At 38.4% G+C, this 19595-nt stretch overlaps 2 protein-coding genes across 9 annotated transcripts in view; one reads left to right on the plus strand and one right to left on the minus strand.

The window, feature by feature from the left end:
* Window positions 1-12478, minus strand: part of LOC133619709 (ras-GEF domain-containing family member 1B-B-like) — a 62059-nt gene extending 49581 nt beyond the window's left edge. Inside the window, exon 1 of the mRNA XM_061980941.2 lies at window positions 12408-12478. The gene's annotated coding sequence lies outside the window, so the exon portion shown is untranslated. The remainder of the gene's footprint in view (window positions 1-12407) is intronic.
* A 5397-nt stretch (window positions 12479-17875) lies between these two features.
* Window positions 17876-19595, plus strand: part of LOC133619711 (chondroitin sulfate proteoglycan 4-like) — a 32722-nt gene continuing 31002 nt past the window's right edge. For all 8 annotated transcript variants that reach the window (XM_061980945.2, XM_061980946.2, XM_061980947.2 and 5 more), the window contains exon 1: window positions 17876-18034. In XM_061980945.2, coding sequence (XP_061836929.1) covers window positions 17971-18034 — 64 coding nt within the window. In that variant the 5' untranslated portion in view covers window positions 17876-17970. The remainder of the gene's footprint in view (window positions 18035-19595) is intronic.

The raw sequence follows: 19595 nt of genomic DNA on the forward strand, positions 1-19595 counted from the left end.
ATGAAGTGACGGATCGTCACACCCTGAAGTATATATTTAATTGTTTGTAATGTCAAACATGTACATTGAATGACAAAATGGCACTATTTAGTGTTCATTTTGTTATTGTCAGCAACCTATTTCCCCCTGACTAAAATAGGACGATAAATAATCAAAACAAATGCACGTTAACTAAAACGATGCCAAAATAACTGACAAATTAGTCAACAAAAAAAACAAGAAAATGTTGACAAAGACAAAATCCAGTCATATTTATTTTCGTTTTAGGCGGGTTGGGACAAGTTAGGAATAAATCCATGTGGGGGGTAAGTCATGGAGGGGATCCAACCACAACTAGCGTCTTTGTAAGGCACAGTGCTTTCACTGGGAAAACAAGACTGTATTGTTACTTACCTTAATACAATGTCTTCTACACCTGGAAGAAAGTGAAGAGAAGACTTATGGACGTACTTCATTTTGGCCGCGGTAAACAGAAAGACCCGTTGTAAACCCTGTGGCTCCATTTTCTCGGTAAAAATATAAGCAACTTGAAGCGCCATCTGCAAGCTGATCATCCGCACATCTACGCAACATTAAGTAAGCTGAAGCTAATATTTGGAAATGACTCATACTGTATTGAATAACTGTTACTCTCCAAGACGGTGGAGCAGGGGCAATTAAGACTGCTTACTCTACCACTACTTTTGTCGCAGACCATGGGCCATCCAATTCATTAAACACTTCAATCGATGTCCTCGGCCCACTGTTAAGCTATTCATTGTACAACCTAACAACCCAAAAGACCAGATTTGTCATCTTCCAAGCTAACACAAAAAGAACAAGTGGTATGTGAGATATATATACACACTCTAGAGGTATAACTCTGGTTGCTGTATTTAAACAGAACTGTGGGCCGGCCAATACACTTCTTCTTCTTCTTCTTGGTTTGGATAAAGATGTTGATTAGAGGTGTAAGCACTATACAGCTGGGCAAGTGTTTAGCAGTCAACTGACCAAGCTCTCGTCCACAGCTGCCAGACCACCATTCCCGTGAGGATGGCGGTATATGGGACAGGATGTTATGATGTGGTCTGCAGTCTGCCAATACCCCAATGGTGCACACTAATAATAGCAACAATAACAATAGCAATACAAATAACACAATAAGGTTAGTGTGAAATGTTTTTATTGATATATTCATGGAGTGCAGGTCTTTTGTTGTGAATTTCATTTTTGAGATGCTCTGCAATAACCGTAATAAAAGTTGTTTCAAGGCAACTTCAAAGATACATTATCCTTCATACTTTATTTTATAGTCGAAGAACATTACTGTCATTTTAATCGAATACATTTATCAACATTTTAGGCTTAAAGTTAGACTAAAACTTAATCAATTTAGATGACTAAAATATGACAAAAACTAAAATACCTTTTTGTCAAGAGACTATGACTAAAACTAAATAAAAAACTGCTGTCAGAAATGAACACTGGTGTAACAATTATATTCACATTGGATTCCTTCATTGTGCAATTATCTTTCCCCATTCTTTGAGTTCATATGCATGCGCAGATGCAGGGGTACACAAATTCCAGTGTAGACACCGGTTCTTAAACAGTGCCTCAAACAGTACTTCAAAAATAGGAAAACATGCAAAAAATACTTTTAAAAATACAGTTGATTAACCAATATTCAGTTTCCTCCCTGCTTTTAAATGGCCTTTTTAACGTATAACCGTATCTAATAATGACTGTCTACATTAGACAGAACAATGTTTTGGTTAACAATTTAGTACAAGGGTGTCCAAAGTGCAGCCTGGTGGCCATTTTTGGCTTGCAAATTGTAATTTTTTTTAAAAATTGGCCCTTTGGCACATTCTGAAAATGTAATTATCCATTCATCCATGTCCTACCGCTTGTCCTTAGGATATATTTTTAGATATCACACAATTTGTTTTTTTGCTTTTCTTTGTAAAATCTGTTTTCTTCAAATAACTATGCATTTATTTATGTACCTGTATTGGATTGCATGTTTAATGTATTGTAATTTTTCTGGTGTGGAAAGTTTAGACACCCCTGATTTAGCATGTTTGACTTCTTTCAACTGGGACCTACTCCCCATTGGATCAGCTCGTTAACATAAACTGTTGCAATTAATGTATGTATACTTCCATGCTGCACAGGCTTTAATAACCATCAAAGCACAGCATGCATGCACGTTTTCCAGTAAATCCAGGAAGTCCCATTCAAAAAAGAAGTTGCACATTTGACGCCAAAAAGACTTCCTGTAAATTAGAGCAGAACAGACCTGGAGATTTTGAAGGGCAACAAAGGCTGATTCATATCAACTCTCTTCACGACTTAAATACAATCCCACCCTTTCACCCCATTTACGTGTTTTTTGCGACCTATGACTTGTAATTAGTTCAACATTACAATTGGCTCTTTCATATATCCCGTGTGAGTGGGTTAGTAGGCTCAGTGTTGTGTTGAGAAGACTAAACAAAAGCTGAACTAGTTCATCATGGGAATGTTTTTAAATCGCCAAGTAACAATATTACAATAACAGAAAGTCAATTGTTGATTTTAGATTTATTCAGCTAATGATTGTTTATTTAGTAAGATGATAAAGTAATTCTAATAGCAATAAAAAGAAAGCCAAATGTCTTATTTAGACCATTTTCCATAGGGAGTCTCCTTTTAATGTGTTTTCCAGACACCCGCATGTCCTTTCCAATTTTGTCAGAGCACATTGGCTAGAAGCGGTTTTGTTCCTAGAATACAAAAGGGCCACCCGGTCCATAAAAATAGCTTTTAGGGAGTGAATTGTACGCTGGGAAATTGTATCAGCGTAGATAATCCACTTAGATGCTGCATGGGAAAAGATCAGAGGAGAAATCTAGCAAGGGAGTCCAGACATTAGCAGGGCGGTTTTAAATGTACAAACACTTGAGGTTTTGCTTTTTTGTGTCCTAACCAGATTTTTCAAAGGAAAAAACATTGGCCACTGCGCCAAAAATGATTGTTTTTGTTCATTTGAGCTCTTGCTGTGAATCCATTGAATCCATTTACTACATGCACACAGCGAGAATCAGACAAACTTGCAGTTGAAGCATTTTAAGTAGATGGGTAAGCAGTGGGGTCAGAAGGTCACGACAGCAGCTGTTGATCTGACCTCGGTCACTGATGGATGGTGGAAGGTGTAGACGGTGGACACCACAAGTGTGTATACAGTATGTAAGGACATTCAAAATAAAATGCTGCTCTCTAAACGGAATTCAGACAGCCAGAACAAGAAAAATCAATAATCCAATGTGGAAGACCCCCTGGCTTGTGTCTCGGCCCTCTGTCTTTCTGTCTTTCATCCATTAAGCTGATTAAAAACAAACAAAAGACACCCACCTGGGGTTGGAAGTGTGAATGGATAAAATGATTTTGTCCTTCTCACTAGAATCCTAAAACTGGATCGAGACACACAACTCTGTATTGTTTAGAATGATAAACAAAATGTACTCTTTAGGACAATAATAAAATAACAGTAAACAACCACTAGTGCTTGAAAGTGTAAATGTGTGGTATGATTTCAAAACTTTCCAGATCCAGACAGCATTCTCTGTTTTATAGAGTGAGAAGACCCCTTTGCTTTTGTCAAGGACCTCTTCCATTTTCATTTTTTTTTTTTCCATTTAAGAGAATAAAAACAACAGAAGACTACCCCCAGTAGTTTCCTTTCTGCCTCCCAATTCTTCCTACCTTGCATGTCCCTTCCTGTCAGTAGCAATACTGACTCTGCAGATCCATCCACCCATCTTCTTTTGCTTATCCGGTGTCGGATTGCGAGGGCAGCACCCTAAGCAGAGAATCCCAGACTGCCCTCTCCCCAGGTACATTGTCCAGCTACTTTTGGGGGATCCTGAGGCATTCCTAGGCCAGCTGAGAGGATGGTCTCACCAAAGTATCCTGCATTTTACAGGTCGTACACCTCCCCAGGGTATCCCGACCAGATTTCCGACCCATCTCATCTGGCTTCTCTCGATGGGGAGGAGCAGCTGCTTTATTACGAGCTCCTCCGAATGACAAGAGCTTCTTAAGCTATCGCTAAGGAAGTGTGCTGCAACCCTACCGAGGAAACTCATTTCAGCCACATGTACCTGCGATCCTAATCCAAAGATCATGACTATAGATAAGGGCAGGAAGGTACTGTGTATTGACCAGTAAATTGAGAGCACTGCATTTCGGCTTCACCACGACGGACCGATGCAGAGTCCACATCATTGCAGACGCTGCACTGATTCGTCTGTCGATATCTGGATTAATTCTTCCCTCACTTGTCAACAAGACCCTGAGGTACTTGAATTCCTCCACCTGGGGCAGGATTTCGTCCCAAACCTGGGGATGACACTCTACCCTTTTCCCAATGAGAGCCATGGACTCGGATTTGGAGGTGCTGATTTTCATCACAGTCGCTTCACACTCAACTCGATCCAATGAGAGCTGAAGATCATAACCAGATGAAGCCAGCACAACCGCATCATCTGCAAAAAGCAGAGACCAAAACCTGCAGCCAACAAAACAGATTCCCTAATGCCCTGACTTGTGCCTACAAATTCTGTCCACTCTGAATTTGTGACAAAGGGCAGCCCTGGTGGGGTCCTATCCTCACTGGAAGCAGGTCCGACTTACTGCCGGCAATGCGGACAATGCTCGAACACCAATAATATAGGGAGTGGACGGCCACAATCAGGTGGTTCAATGCCCCATATTCCCGAAGCACCCCGTCCGAGGGACACAGTCAAATTCCTTCTCCAAGTCCACAAAACACATGTAAACTGGTTAGGCAAGCTTCCATGCAGCCTCAAGGACACTGTCGAGAGTAAAGACCTGGGCTACGGTTCCATGACCAGGACAATAACCACACTGCTGATCCTAAATCTGAGGTACGACCAAATGGCGTTGCCTAATCTCCAACACACCTAAATAGACCTTACCAGCAAGGCTGTGGAATGTGATCCCACTATAGTTGAAACACACCCAGTCTGCCAATCCAGAGGCTGCACCCCGGATGTCCAAGCAAGGCTGCAGAGTCTTGTCAACTAAAACTGCCTTGGTTGACAAGACTCTGCAATTGGGCCTCCCGTAGTGATTGTTTGAGTGGACCCAACAACTTGAATTGATTGACTGATTGAAACTTTTATTAGTAGATTGCACAGTATAGTACATATTCCCTACATTTGACCACTAAAGGGTAACACCCCAATACGTTTTTCAACTTGTTTAAGTCCACGTTAATCAATTCATGGTAGAAAACTAATCTGATCAATTCATTTGAACGGATTGTTTTCAAGATAACTAAAATATATCAGTTTCAGTTGTATCATGTATCACAAAGAAGTTTCTTTTAATATACATTTCCTCTTCATTTCAAGTATGATACTGTAAAATAAACCCACTTACTTACACAAACCCAACTACAAACGCTTCGAGCACATTCCAAACAAAGACTAAAAGATTTTTCTCCTCAAGCAAAAGGTAGCAGCTGGTCTTGGCATCACATATCAGTAGAGAAATATATCAAATATCTGAAAAGTTCCCCGTAACATTTAAACATGGCGCTTTATGCACGCAGAACAAAGCACACAATGTGGAGATCTACTAACTGCCTTATTTTCCCTTCGTCTGAAATGCAGGCCTTTTTTTCTCTTTCTCTCTGTTCTTATGCAACCAGGTCATAAATAGAAAATGCTTGTGTCACTCAGTTACTGTATTTATACTGGAAATGGAAAACATGCTCAAGCCAAGGTTTACACAAGAACCCACACATGCTTTTTTTTATATATATATATATATATTTTTTTTCTATCCAGAGTGACTCATTTATCTTTGCTGCACAGGTGGGCTTTTTTTTGAAAGTTTCTTTAGCAGCTCAGCTAAAACAATATGCAGAGGTTTGGCTAAATGGGCTAACATGTAGGATCTATTTAGACACTTCACAGTTTCACCTCTGCACTCACAAGCAGAACAATACCTGAGGTAATGTAAGATGACGACTACAGAACCTCTAATTGAACTTATTACGCTGTTGGCATTAACGCATTTTTTGTGTCTTTTTACACATTGAAATCAGAAAGGATGCGCATTTTCGTAAGTTTGCGCGTCCCTGGGACATAGATTTTTTTTTTACTTTGTACCGAACCTGCCTTCTCCGCGTTTTTATTGGTCGTTTTCAAAGTAATGACCTTCGCCAATGACAAATAATGCCTCAGTTTGCACTCGGACAACTTTACCGCGAGGGACTGTCAAAAGAAAGACTTGATGGTAAACACTAAGGTGAGTGTAAAGTCAACCTTTTTAACTTCATCCTGTGCCATGTCTCCAGTAAATGACTTGTTTTAGTCTTTGTGAGTCCATGGAAACTTCACTTTTATCTCCCGCTGTTTCGACATCGTTCGAGGATGGAGACATGCTAGCTGTTAGCTTCAAGCTAACCAGCACCCAACCAGACTCCTCCACCCCAAAAACATACTTTGCAGGTCAACAAATATGTGCCTTTTGAAGGGTTCATGTGCGAGGAGTGTATAAAAGGAGTCTCTTGGAGAAGTGGCTGACAAGTTAGCAAGTGTCGCTTGCATCGCTGACATCATCCCCGTCATTGTTTACTGAAGCAGAGATGCTGACTGTGCGTTATGATCAACTTTTCATCCATAGACTTATCACATTACATTTTTTATTATCTATAGCAGGGGTGTCAAAGGTGTGGCCCGGAGGCCATTTGCGGCCCGCTGCTAATGTTTTAAAAGCCCACGGCACATTCTAAAAATACTAATAAAATTAACAAAAACATAACAAAAGTGGAATAAAAAAGCTTACAGGTGAAATGTAATTTAGAAACATTTGCAATGTTGACTAATAAAACTAAGCAGTTTTTTTTCTTTAAAACTGTCATTGTTCAAAACATAATTTTGAATCAAAATCAATATTTTTATGAATTATTGACCTATCCGAGGCTCAGATTACTTGACATCAAATATTCCACTTTGAAAAATATTTTTTTGTGAAAGATTTTGCATATTTAGTGTGTTTTCCATAAAAAAACAGTTTTCTTTGACAAAAAGGGCAGAAAACCAACAAACAAGAAAAAACATTAAAAAAAAACAAAAAAACTAAACTTTGAATTGACGGATGGATCTGAAGTTGATGTAGACTCTAGAGATTTAAGCATTAAATAAATAATGTATGTATGCCCTGGCAACACTTTTATACTGCAATAAATACACATACAACTTATTAAATAAAAATAAAGAAAAAACTACCGGCAGCGGTAAAGTTTATTTCCATGAAGGAAAGAAGAAAGTGAATGAATGTTTATAACTGAAATACATTTACGTATGCATAAAAGTGTTTTCTTTTGTATTATTTTTTTAATGAATTAAGTAACTTTTATGACAACCTTTTTCCAAAACACAATATAGAATGTGAGATATAACAGGATAATGCATACATTTATCATTTGTTTTCAAAACGCTTACAAAAAAGTGGGACCCCAAAAATTTACTGTGGGACCCCATTTTTATGACTTTACTGGGACCCCGTTTTAAAAATTCCTAGCACCAACACTGTTATTACAATGTTGCCGAGCGGTAGACGCGCCTCTGTTCTGGTTGTTCAGTACAATATGGATATCAGAAAGTGACTTGAAGATGATGTTTTATGCAACATTTTGAGCAAAGAACCAGCATTACATGTTATGTAGACCACAAGGAAGGCTTTTACATTTAGAAAGAAAAAAAAAAGACTCCTTTAACGTGCCCTGTAATCCGGAACGCTTATAAATGAAAAAAGATTGAAAATAGACCATGCGCCCTATGGTCCGGAAAATACGGTAGCTTTATATGTAATGAATACAGGAATAGTTGACATTTAAATGGGGAGACGAGCCCCTCAAATCCTGAAATGACCTTTGTTCAAAGGTGAGAAGGAAGGATGGGAAGCAGTTGGAAGAAAAGGAAGCCATTTATTATTGTTTCCAAGAGGGCTTAAGATTGTTGTGTTCCTTGCATGTCCACTTTGTAGAACTATGTCTTCCAGTTGTCTTCTTCTTCTTTTAGCTGCTGCATTCAAATAGTTTTGTCCTCATCTTCAGCCTGGTGCTTCCTGCGTTCACCACCTGCTATGATTGTCATTGTCATTGTTTATATATATATATATATATATGTATATATATATATATATATATATATATATATATATATATATATACATATATATATATATATATATATATATATATATATATATATATATATATATATATATATATACATATATATATATATATATATATATACATATATATATATATATATATATATATATATATATATATATATATATATATATATATATATATATATATATATATATTGTTATTGTTTTTGTTTTAGTTGCTGCATTAAAATAGTTGTATCCTCATCTTCAGCCTGGTGTTTCCTGCGTTCACAACCTGCTATGATTGTCATTGTTATTGTTATTATATATATATATATATTGTTATTGTTTTTGTTTTAGCTGCTGCATTCAACTAGTTTTATCCGCATGGTGTCATCTTCAGCCTGGTGTTTCCTGCATTCAATGATTGCTGATTTTCACACAGCTCATGCAAACAGGCCAGCATATTTGAGTGTTGGCTGACTTTCAACCAAAACAAAAAAAAGTTGTGTTTAGTCTCATATAACGCCTCATCAAAATACAAACTTTATAGGCGGTTACTGCTTTCGACACCTTTAATGATTTTTCATCCGTTTTTTTATTGGGAGAAAAGGAAAATCCCTTTCCTTCCGTTTCAGAATTCCTCTTCCAATTGTGCAGAGAAAGCCTTAATGAGAAGTGGAAGATAGACATTGTTTTAGTCTGTTGTGTTTAAGAAGAAGACGTTAATCCTCTCAGTGTGGGAGCCGGCCTCATTAAAACACACCATGAGCGTCATGAGAGGAGCCCACACCGGCTCAACTGTGACCCATTTTGGGTGTGACCTCTCTGTTTAAGAAAGCAAGGTCTATTATTCAACATCATGGGAACTCAAGCTGGACGGGGGAGGGAAAAAAAGCACTCCTCTCATGCGGAATGTGAGGAAGGAAAGTGTCCTTTCAGAGTTCTTAATGGGACAGAAGCTGCAACCTTGCAGTGTCCATGCAGGTCAGGAGCTTCAAAGATGATGAAACACTTCCCTCTATCAACTCATCATCAACTTTTTTAATTAGACTAATCACAGCTGTTGATTCATTCATTCATTTCTTATCAATATTGTTTCATTTTGCATTAGCAAAGAGAGTCAAGAAAGAAGGGAATATATATGCTCTAGGGTTGTACGGTATTACTATAGTACTACGGTACTAATGTATCATATTCGGTACTATACCGCCTCTAAAATGTACCGGTCCCCCACTCCCGGTCGTCGTCACGTAATCACATTGCTGGTTTTACAAGCAGAGGAGCATGTTGGGCAGCGCACACACACAGAGTACTTACAAGCAGACACAGTGTGTAGACAGAAAAGGGAGAATGGACGCATTTTGGTGTAAAAAGTCAAGATAAAGATGAAGTTATAACACTGAAACACCCTCAGGAAGAGCTGCTTTAAGACATGGATACCTAGCTAGTGGCTAACACCCATCCACAGTGTTTTAGCTACTTCTAAATCACTAATCCTTGCCTCCATGGCGACAAATAAAGTACATTTCTTACAAGTATCATTATCACTGCAGGACGAGGAATAGCTAAACATGCTTCACTACACACCGCAGCTCACTGGCGTCGCCGCTAATGCCGCAGATCATGAATGTAAACACCTAACATCTACTGTAATGATAACAAGTACAGGAGTGTATCTAGTTGATACTACTATGATTACATCGATATTTTTTAGCATCACAAAATCTTCTTTTGTTTTAAAAAAAATGTACGTATATCATGTTTATAGACTCAGGAAATTCATCCCTGGACACATGAGGACTTTGAATATGACCAATGTAGGATCCTGTAACGACTTGTTATCGGATCGATATCCAAATGTGTGGTATCATCCAAAACTCATGTAAAGTATGAAACATGTTAAAAGAAAAAATAATCAGATATTAACAGTAAATGAACAAGTAGATAATAATTCATTTTCCACCACTTGTCCTTAATAATGTGTATAAAATAATAGGTGTATAAATGACACAATATGTTACTGCATACGACTAATTAGGAGTCTTTGTTTGTTTACTTACTACTAAAAGACAAGTTGTCTCATATGTTCACTATTTTATTTAAGGACAAACTTGCAATAAGAAACATGTGTTTAATGTACCCTAAGATTTTTTGTTCAAATAAAGCCAATAATGAAATTTTTTGTAGTCCCCTTTATTTAGAAAAGTATCGAAATACATTTTGATACCAGTATCGGTACCAACATATTGGTATCGGGACAACACTTATATGCATTTACATTGCATCCGGAAAGTATTCACAGGGCTTCACTTTTTATACATTTTGTTATGTTACAGTCTTATTCCACAAGGAACTGAATTCATTTTTATCCTCAACATTCTACAGACAATTCCCTATATTAACAATGTGAAAAGTTAGTATTTTTATTTGTTATTTTTCAAATGTAATAAAAATTAAAATCAAATCAAATCAAATCATAAGTGTTGACAGCATTTACTCAATACTTAGTTGATGCACCTTTGGCAGCAATTACAGCCTCAAGTCTTTTTGAATACAATGCCACAAGCTTGGCACACCTATCTTTGGACACTTTAACCCATTCCTCTTTGCAACACCTCTCAAGGTTGAATGGGAAGTGTTGTTCTTCTTCCAATATGTCTCTGTACATTGCTGCATTCATCTTTCCCTCCATCCTGACTAGTCTCCCAGTTCCTGCTAATGAAAAGCATCCCCCCAGCATGATGCTGCCACCACCTTGGTCACTGTAGGGATGGTATTGTCCTGGTGATGAGCGCTGCCTGTTTTCTTCCAAACATGATGTCTGATATTCACCCAAAGACTTCAATCTTTGTCTCATCAGACCAGAGAATTTAGTTTCTCGTGGTCTGAGAGTCTTTCAGGTGCATTTTGGCAAACGTTTTACTAAGAAATGGCTTAAGTCTGGCCACTCTACCATCCTGGTCTGACTGGTGGTTGTTCTTCTGGAAGGTTCTCTCTCCACAGAGGAATGCTGTAGTTCTGACAGAGTGACCATCAGGTTGTTGGTCACCTCCCTGACTAGACTAAGATGGATGCAGCAATGTACAGAGACATGCTGGATGGAAAGCAACACTTCTCATCCAACCTAATGGAGCTTGAGAGATGCTGCAAAGATGAATGGGCAAAGAGAAATGGGCAAAGCTGCCCAAAGATAGTTGTGCCAAGTTTGTGGCATCGTATTGAAAAAGACTTGAGGCTGTCATTGCTGCCAAATGTGCATCAACAAAGTATTGAGCAAAGGCTGTGGATATTTTTTTATGTACATGTTATTTTTCAAATGTTTTTAAGTTTGAATAAATTTGCCAACACACATTTAAAAAATCTTTTGACATTGTCAGTATGGGGTATTGTCTGTAGACCTTGGAGGACAAAAAAGAATGTATTCCATTTTGGAATAAGGCTGCAACATAACAAAATGTGGGGAAAGTGAAGCACTGTTGTATTATTTCCAGATGCACAGTAACATGTTTATTAAACACCCTAACATCATGTTAACAAACTTGTGCTGTCAAATGTTAACATTTTTAATCAGATTAATCGCAGGTTTTGCTGTGATTCATTCAAATTAATCACAAATAAATAACATGCATTTTAATCTATATTAAGTTTGCAATGTGTTGCTGCCATTCAATTCTAAGTTCATGATTTTTTGCAAAAAAAATTAAGTTTCTTATTGCGAACATGAAATATCTTGTCTTTGCAGTCTATTCAATTGAATATAAGTTGAAAAGGATTTGTAAATCATTTTTATTTACCATTCACACGTGACAACTTCACTATTTTTGGCTTTTGTATATCCACATATGAAAGAGGTCTGTGTCGGATTTGAAAACTCAGACATGAAAAAATGCGATCCAGGTCACAACAATGGAGATTGACTTGTAGTGTGAACTGGAATACTTGGAGAAACGTCCCAGAAATGTGATGCTAACAAAGTTTTTGAGGATTTTGAGTCATTCTGCTGTGCAATTGTTAATCATAAAGCATTCATTCTGACAGCTCAATTCAAATGCATTTCCAGCCCTTTTATAATCGTCCTTCATTTCTGATACTTGGAATTCAGGCTTAAAACACACTTAGCTGACTTTGTAAACTTGTAGGCAAACAGTTGTTGGTTTGCTGACTCATCACAATACAACCTTACCTTGGTTCTGCTGACAAGAACATTAAAGTATTCTGCTTACCAGCTTGATGCTAACTGTTTATCTTTGGTGGTGAAGCCATTGTGTCCTCCAGCTTCCAGTCTGGTCCCAACACTTCCTGTAGCTGCTAAAGCCAGGCCTTCAAAATAAAACCACACAAGTAAAATAATATGGTTGCACGCTACCGTTGCAGGCTAATTGATTCGCATTCGAATTGCGATTTTTTCGTATTCCAATTATAAATCGATTTATAATTTACAAGGCTCAATAAACAAATATGAATATATATATATTTTTAAGATGTTTTGGTCATCTCCACCGTTTACTCGCTGTGCGTATACGTCAGCAGTCAAGAGAAGCTTTTGCAACCTGTAACCTTTTTTGAAAAAGTGTCATTATAATTTATATAAGAAATGATATACTACAGTTTGAATGGAGAACTGTGTTGTATTCAGATTTGATTCTGAATCAAATCGTCACCCCAAGAATGGGAATAGCATTGAATTGCAAGTTATTGTAAGATTACCATCTCTAGTAGACGGGTCGCGTAAAATAAAGGAAAATGTGGCAAAATACGGGAAATTCTGGACTTTCCACCAAAACTTAAAACCAGAATTTATCTTATTTTTGCTCATTTTCTGTAAAGTTTCCCCTAGACAATGGGCATATACACACACACACACACCTCCACCCCACACCTTCACCACAGCTTGATTTCCTTTAGGGGAGATGGATGGCTGAGTAGTGCTTAAACAGCTGCAGCCGGCCTCCGTAACTCACACTCCCTCCCCTCTGTTGCAAGTTTTGTTGATTCTATGTAATCCAGCCTTTGACTGAATATTTTCGTTGCACTGTTTCTTACTTTTTTTTTGTAAGGGGCGCCGGAAGTTGGCAGACCTTTTTCTGTCTCCCTGTAATGTTTGTCTGATCTTGAATGGGATTGTGCTGAAAATCTCAATAAAGTAGTTCTGATTGTGATTGTGCCTGCACTGCATGCCTTACTGTAGTGTGCCAGCGTGTTATTTTAATGGCGCGCTTTTATCTTGAAGGCCTCGCTTTAGCCTTATATTCAAATCCAAATATGTTGAAAGGTATGTACCGTAATCAACACCTAGTCAAGTGTACCTAATGGAGTGTGTGCTGAATGACATGGTCTCTAAGTAGCACACAACAACTTCCATTCTGGGTTTATTTCTACTCACACTTCTTTGGCAGTGTGGTGAGGCTGCTTGGAGACTCTCCCACTTAACAATTTTACCCTCAATGTTAGTATTAGTCATTTCTTTCAATAAAGGGGAGGAAGGAGAACTAAAGAAAGTCAGTTATTGTAAAAATTATTATTATTATTATTGGAGAGCATTGGGTCTTGAACTTTTTCCCCAAGTACCACCTCAGAAAAAACTTGTCTCTCCAAGTATGACAAGGCCTAACTATTCTATTTCATATTGTTGGGCCACTGTAATGCTCCACACAGTTTAAACAGTAAGACTGTGTTTGAATAGAAGAAAATAAAACATTGTACTTTAACAAAGTGATTCACTAGATGGAGCCCATGTACCGCTAGTGGTACACGTACCACAGGTTGACAATCTCTGTTGTAGAGTTTGTTGCAATCAATCAATGACAATACTCTAATACATGATGTCCAACTCAAGGCCAAAACATGTTTTATGCCTGCAAATAATATGCATCAATAAAGTACCTTATCTTTTCTTCCTAACTTTTTGCAACTCAACGCTAAGAAAACGGAAATGCTTATTATCGTTTCTGCTAGACACCCACATTTATTTAATAATACCACCTTAACATTTGACAACCAAACAATTACACATTTATTTAATAATACCACCTTAACATTTGACAACCAAACAATTACACAAGGTGACTCGCTAAAGAATCTGAAGAATTATCTTCCACACAACTCTCTCCTTTGAGTCACACATTAAGAGTGTTACTAAAACAACTCTCTCTTTTGAGTCACACATTAAGAGTGTTACTAAAACAACTCTCTCCTTTGAGTCACACATTAAGAGTGTTACTAAAACAACTCTCTCCTTTGAGTCACACATTAAGAGTGTTACTAAAACAACTCTCTCCTTTGAGTCACACATTAAGAGTGTTACTAAAACAACTCTCTCCTTTGAGTCACACATTAAGAGTGTTACTAAAACAACTCTCTCCTTTGAGTCACACATTAAGAGTGTTACTAAAACAACTCTCTCCTTTGAGTCACACATTAAGAGTGTTACTAAAACAACTCTCTCCTTTGAGTCACACATTAAGAGTGTTACTAAAACAACTCTCTCCTTTGAGTCACACATTAAGAGTGTTACTAAAACAACTCTCTCCTTTGAGTCACACATTAAGAGTGTTACTAAAACAACTCTCTCCTTTGAGTCACACATTAAGAGTGTTACTAAAACAACTCTCTCCTTTGAGTCACACATTAAGAGTGTTACTAAAACAACTCTCTCCTTTGAGTCACACATTAAGAGTGTTACTAAAACAACTCTCTCCTTTGAGTCACACATTAAGAGTGTTACTAAAACGGCCTTCTTTCATCTCCGTAATATCGCTAAAATTCGTTCTATTTTATCCACTAGCGACGCTGAGATCATTATTCATGCGTTCGTTACGTCTCGTCTCGATTACTGTAACGTATTATTTTGGGGTCTCCCTATGTCTAGCATTAAAAGATTACAGTTGGTACAAACGGTGCGGCATCTTCAGTAATGCGGACGCTGTATCGATCCGTTGTGGTGAAGAAGGAGCTGAGCCGTAAGGCAAAGCTCTCGATTTACCGGTCAATCTACGTTCCCATCCTCACCTATGGTCATGAGCTTTGGGTCATGACCGAAAGGACAAGATCACGGGTACAAGCGGCCCAAATGAGTTTCCTCCGCCGGGTGGCGGGGCTCTCCCTTAGAGATAGGGTGAGAAGCTCTGTCATCCGGGGGGGAGCTCAAAGTAAAGCCGCTGCTCCTCCACATCAAGAGGAGCCAGATGAGGTGGTTTGGGCATCTGGTCAGGATGCCACCCGAACGCCTCCCTAGGAAGGTGTTTCGGGCACGTCCGACCGGTAGGAGGCCACGGGGAAGACCCAGGACACGCTGGGAAGACTATCTCTCCCGGCTGGCCTGGGAACGCCTCGGGATCCCCCGGGAGGAGCTGGACGAAGTGGCTGGGGAGAGGGAAGTCTGGGCTTCCCTGCTTAAGCTGCTGCCCCCGCGACCCGACCTCGGATAAGCAGAAGAAGATGGATGGATGGATGGAGTTGGTACAAAATGCGGCTGTTAGACTTTTGACAAGAACAAGAAAGTTTGATCATATTACGCCAATACTGTATATACCTTCATATACATATATACATATATATATACCTATACTGGCTCACCTGCACTGGCTTTCTGTGCACTTAAGATGTGACTTTAAGGTTTTACTACTTACATATAAAATACTACACGGTCTAGCTCCATCCTATCTTGCTGATTGTATTGTACCATATGTCCCGGCAAGAAATCTGCGTTCAAAGAACTCCGGCTTATTAGTGATTCCCATAGCCCAAAAAAAGTCTGCGGGCTATAGAGCGTTTTCTATTGGGGCTCCAGTACTATGGAATGCCCTCCCGGTAACAATTAGAGATGCTACCTCAGTAGAAGCATTTAAGTCCCATCTTAAAACTTATTTGTATACTCTAGCCTTTAAATAGCCCCCCTGTTAGACCAGTTGATCTGCCGTTTCTTTTCTTTTCTCCTCTGTGCTGGCTGTCCATAGTCGGGACCCGGGGTGGACCGCTCGCCTGTGTATCGGTTGGGAACATCTCTGCGCTGCTGACCCGTCTCCACTCGGGATGGTTTCCTGCTGGCCCCACTATGGACTGGACTCTCACTATTATGTTGGATCCACTATGGACTGGACTTTCGCTGATATGTTGGATCCACTATGGACTGGACTTTCACAATATTATGTCAGACCCACTCAACATCCATGGGGGGGGGTTACCCACATATGCGGTCCTCTCCAAGGTTTCTCATAGTCATTCACATCGACGTCCCACTGGGGTGAGTTTTTCCTTGCCCTTATGTGGGCTCTGTACCGAGGATGTCGTTGTGGCTTGTGCAGCCCTTGGAGACACTTGTGATTTAGGGCTATATAAATAAACATTGATTGATTGATTGATGAATGAATTTGTTCTTTCATTTTGAGAGAAAAAAAATAAATGTACTGCATGAAATTGGTTATTTTTTTCAACTTTAATGTTAAGCAAAATTGCAACAAACATCATACTTTCCAAACATTTTTTTTGTTAAAATAGAAATAAAAACTTAAATACCTGCCTGACTTATGATTTCAAAGCAAGTTATCCATAATAATAATAATAATAATAACTGGGATTTATATAGCGCTTTTCTAAGTACCCAAAGTCGCTTTACATGTAGAACCCATCATTCACACCTGGTGGTGGTAAGCTACTTTCATAGCCACAGCTGTCCTGGGGTAGACTGACGGAAGCGTGGCTGCAATTTGCGCCAACGGCCCCTCCGACCACCACCTATCATTCATCATTCAATTCACCGGTGTGAGTGGCACCGGGGGCAAAGGGTGAAGTGTCCCGCCCAAGGACACAACGGCAGCGATTTTTTTTTTGGATGGTAAGAGGCGGGGAGCGAACCTGCAACCCTCAGGTTTCTGGCACGGTTGCTCTACCCACTACGCCATGACAATATATGTTCAGTTAAATGCACGGTGGTTTTTACAGCATATTACTGTAAAATGAAAAACTTTACCACTGTCTTTTTTTTTTACAATAAAATTCTGCCAACTGAGCTGGGGTCTTTTTGTTTACCTTAAAATCTGCGGTTGTTGTCTGTGTGTTACTGTAAATGGAAAATCAGTACCACATTTTTGCCAGAAAAAAAACAAACAATTGTAATCTTTTTCCATTTACCTTAAAATGTTTGTAAAAACCACCGGAAATTTTACAGTAAAATGTTGGCGACTAAGTTTTTTCCTGTAAAAAAACTGTTGTACTGTTTTTCCATTTACTGTAATATGTTGTAAAAATAAATAAATACATTAAAAATAGATTAGATTTAGATTTAGATTTAGATTTAAATACTACAGTAAAATTCTGGTGACTGAGTTACCAGCTTTTTTTTTTACTGTAAAATCAACAGATTTGGTTTGACAGTGCACATAAAAAAATAATAATCAAATGCATAGGCAAATCCCGATATTATTCTCTGTCATAAGTGGGGTTGACACTCATGCTCTAATTTCTCACTATGAGAGGGAGTAAAATGTATGAAAAGATGACTAATATATAAATAATTAGTGACATAAAGAGTATTTAACATGACTTGAGTGGCCATCCATTAGCTGTTTGGGATGAGTCTGCCCTCCTGTGGTCATAAGCGGCTCTGCAGCTACTTGTGGGAGGAGTGACAGCCTCGCCTACAAACACAGGTACATTTTTCAAACGCCAGTAATCCAAATCCAGACTACTGAGAGGCTGTAAATAACTTGCATGATGGATGCTACTGTCGAGAAGACAGACGTTGCTCATATTTGAACAAAAAGTGGGATTTTAGGAGTTTAAACAACAATGGTGACTTTATTGGCTGAGTTGCTTTTTCTCCTGCTATTTTGCAGAGGACAAGTTTATGCAGGTAAGATGTTTTAGAGAAGGACAGAGTCTGTCTGAACGTCACTATTGCGACAAAACTATCATGCTGCACTTTTTTACACAGTAGGTGTGTCCTCTGCAAGGGGTAGATTTACAAGAAAAAAAGATTTATAAAAAAATGTAATAACATTGATGCATTTCTTGGACACTTAAAGTTCCTGCAATGGATTTTTTAAAATTCAGTATTAAATGTAAATCAATTAAAAAAAAGCATTTATTTTTCAATGTTGGATGCCATGTATACATCTTTTGAACAGTACCTTTCATTATTATTTGATGTGTGCCCCAAAATAATTATAATTATAATCAAACTTTATTCTAACAATCAATCCGTTTTATAATTTAATCCACAATACTGCATATTAAATCCAACAGTATGCATAACAAAAGTGTGTACATGATTTACTAATGGTGCCACAATAAAGGCTTGTGTAGTTTGGTAGTTGCGTGTGGCTGCAGACTAATATAGGAAGTAATCCACTGCTATCATAGAAGCAGATTAGCCATAACTGGACAGACAGGAGCTTTATAGGCATTATGACGATGAACATGCTGCCTTGGTCTGCTGACTCAGTGTTTCTGTTAATGTCCTACAAAAGAAATGAAATATACATTCAAAATAATAATTATAGCCGGACGAAAAAAATGTTGCATCAATCAATCAAACAATCCGATTTGTCATATTTTTTGTCATCATATTTTCCTCCCTTTTCTATTGGTACAACCAGTTATTATTTTTCTTCATCTTTTTGATCTAGAAGTATAGCAGTTTTTCTGTTTTCAACTGAGCCATGCAGGCTCCATTTTGAAAACCCACATATGTTACAAATGTGGGTTTATGTCCAATAAAGGGTTACTATAATTCTAGTTGTTACTTTACAAAAACATATTTATATAAATAAATGATAAATGGGTTATACTTGTATAGCGCTTTTCTACCTTCAAGGTTCTCAAAGCGCTTTGACACTATTTCCACATTCACCCATTCACACACACATTCACACACTGATGGCAGGAGCTGCCATGCAAGGCGCTAACCAGCAGCCATCAGGAGCAAGGGTGAAGTGTCTTGCCCAAGGACACAACAGACTTGACTAGGATGGAAGAAGGTGGGGATTGAACCCCAGTAACCAGCAACCCTCCGATTGCTGGCACGGCCACTCTACCAACCTCGCCACGCCACCCCTATTTGCCTAAAATTAAATGAACATTCAACAACAGCCATTTCCAAAACACTTGCACTGACTGACCTGCAAGCACTGATTCTAATGGATGGCAGTGCTTCACCACTGATGTTTTTTCAGGTCAAATCAATTTAATTCAAGACTGCATTAATGATTATAAATAATATTGAGCACACCTTTGAAATAACCTTAAACCTAACCTTAACCCCAATCAGATCTGGGTATTATTATCTTTCTAAAGACACAAAGTGGTCAGCTCTTCCCTTTTCTAACCCGAAAATAAAACCATCTTCTGCTAAAGTCCAACATGTTGTCATTTGGGTCAGCACTGTGGTCTAATTAGCGTCGGACAATATTTGG

This window comes from Nerophis lumbriciformis, linkage group LG20, assembly GCF_033978685.3.
Source record: "Nerophis lumbriciformis linkage group LG20, RoL_Nlum_v2.1, whole genome shotgun sequence".
NCBI lineage: Eukaryota > Metazoa > Chordata > Actinopteri > Syngnathiformes > Syngnathidae > Nerophis > Nerophis lumbriciformis.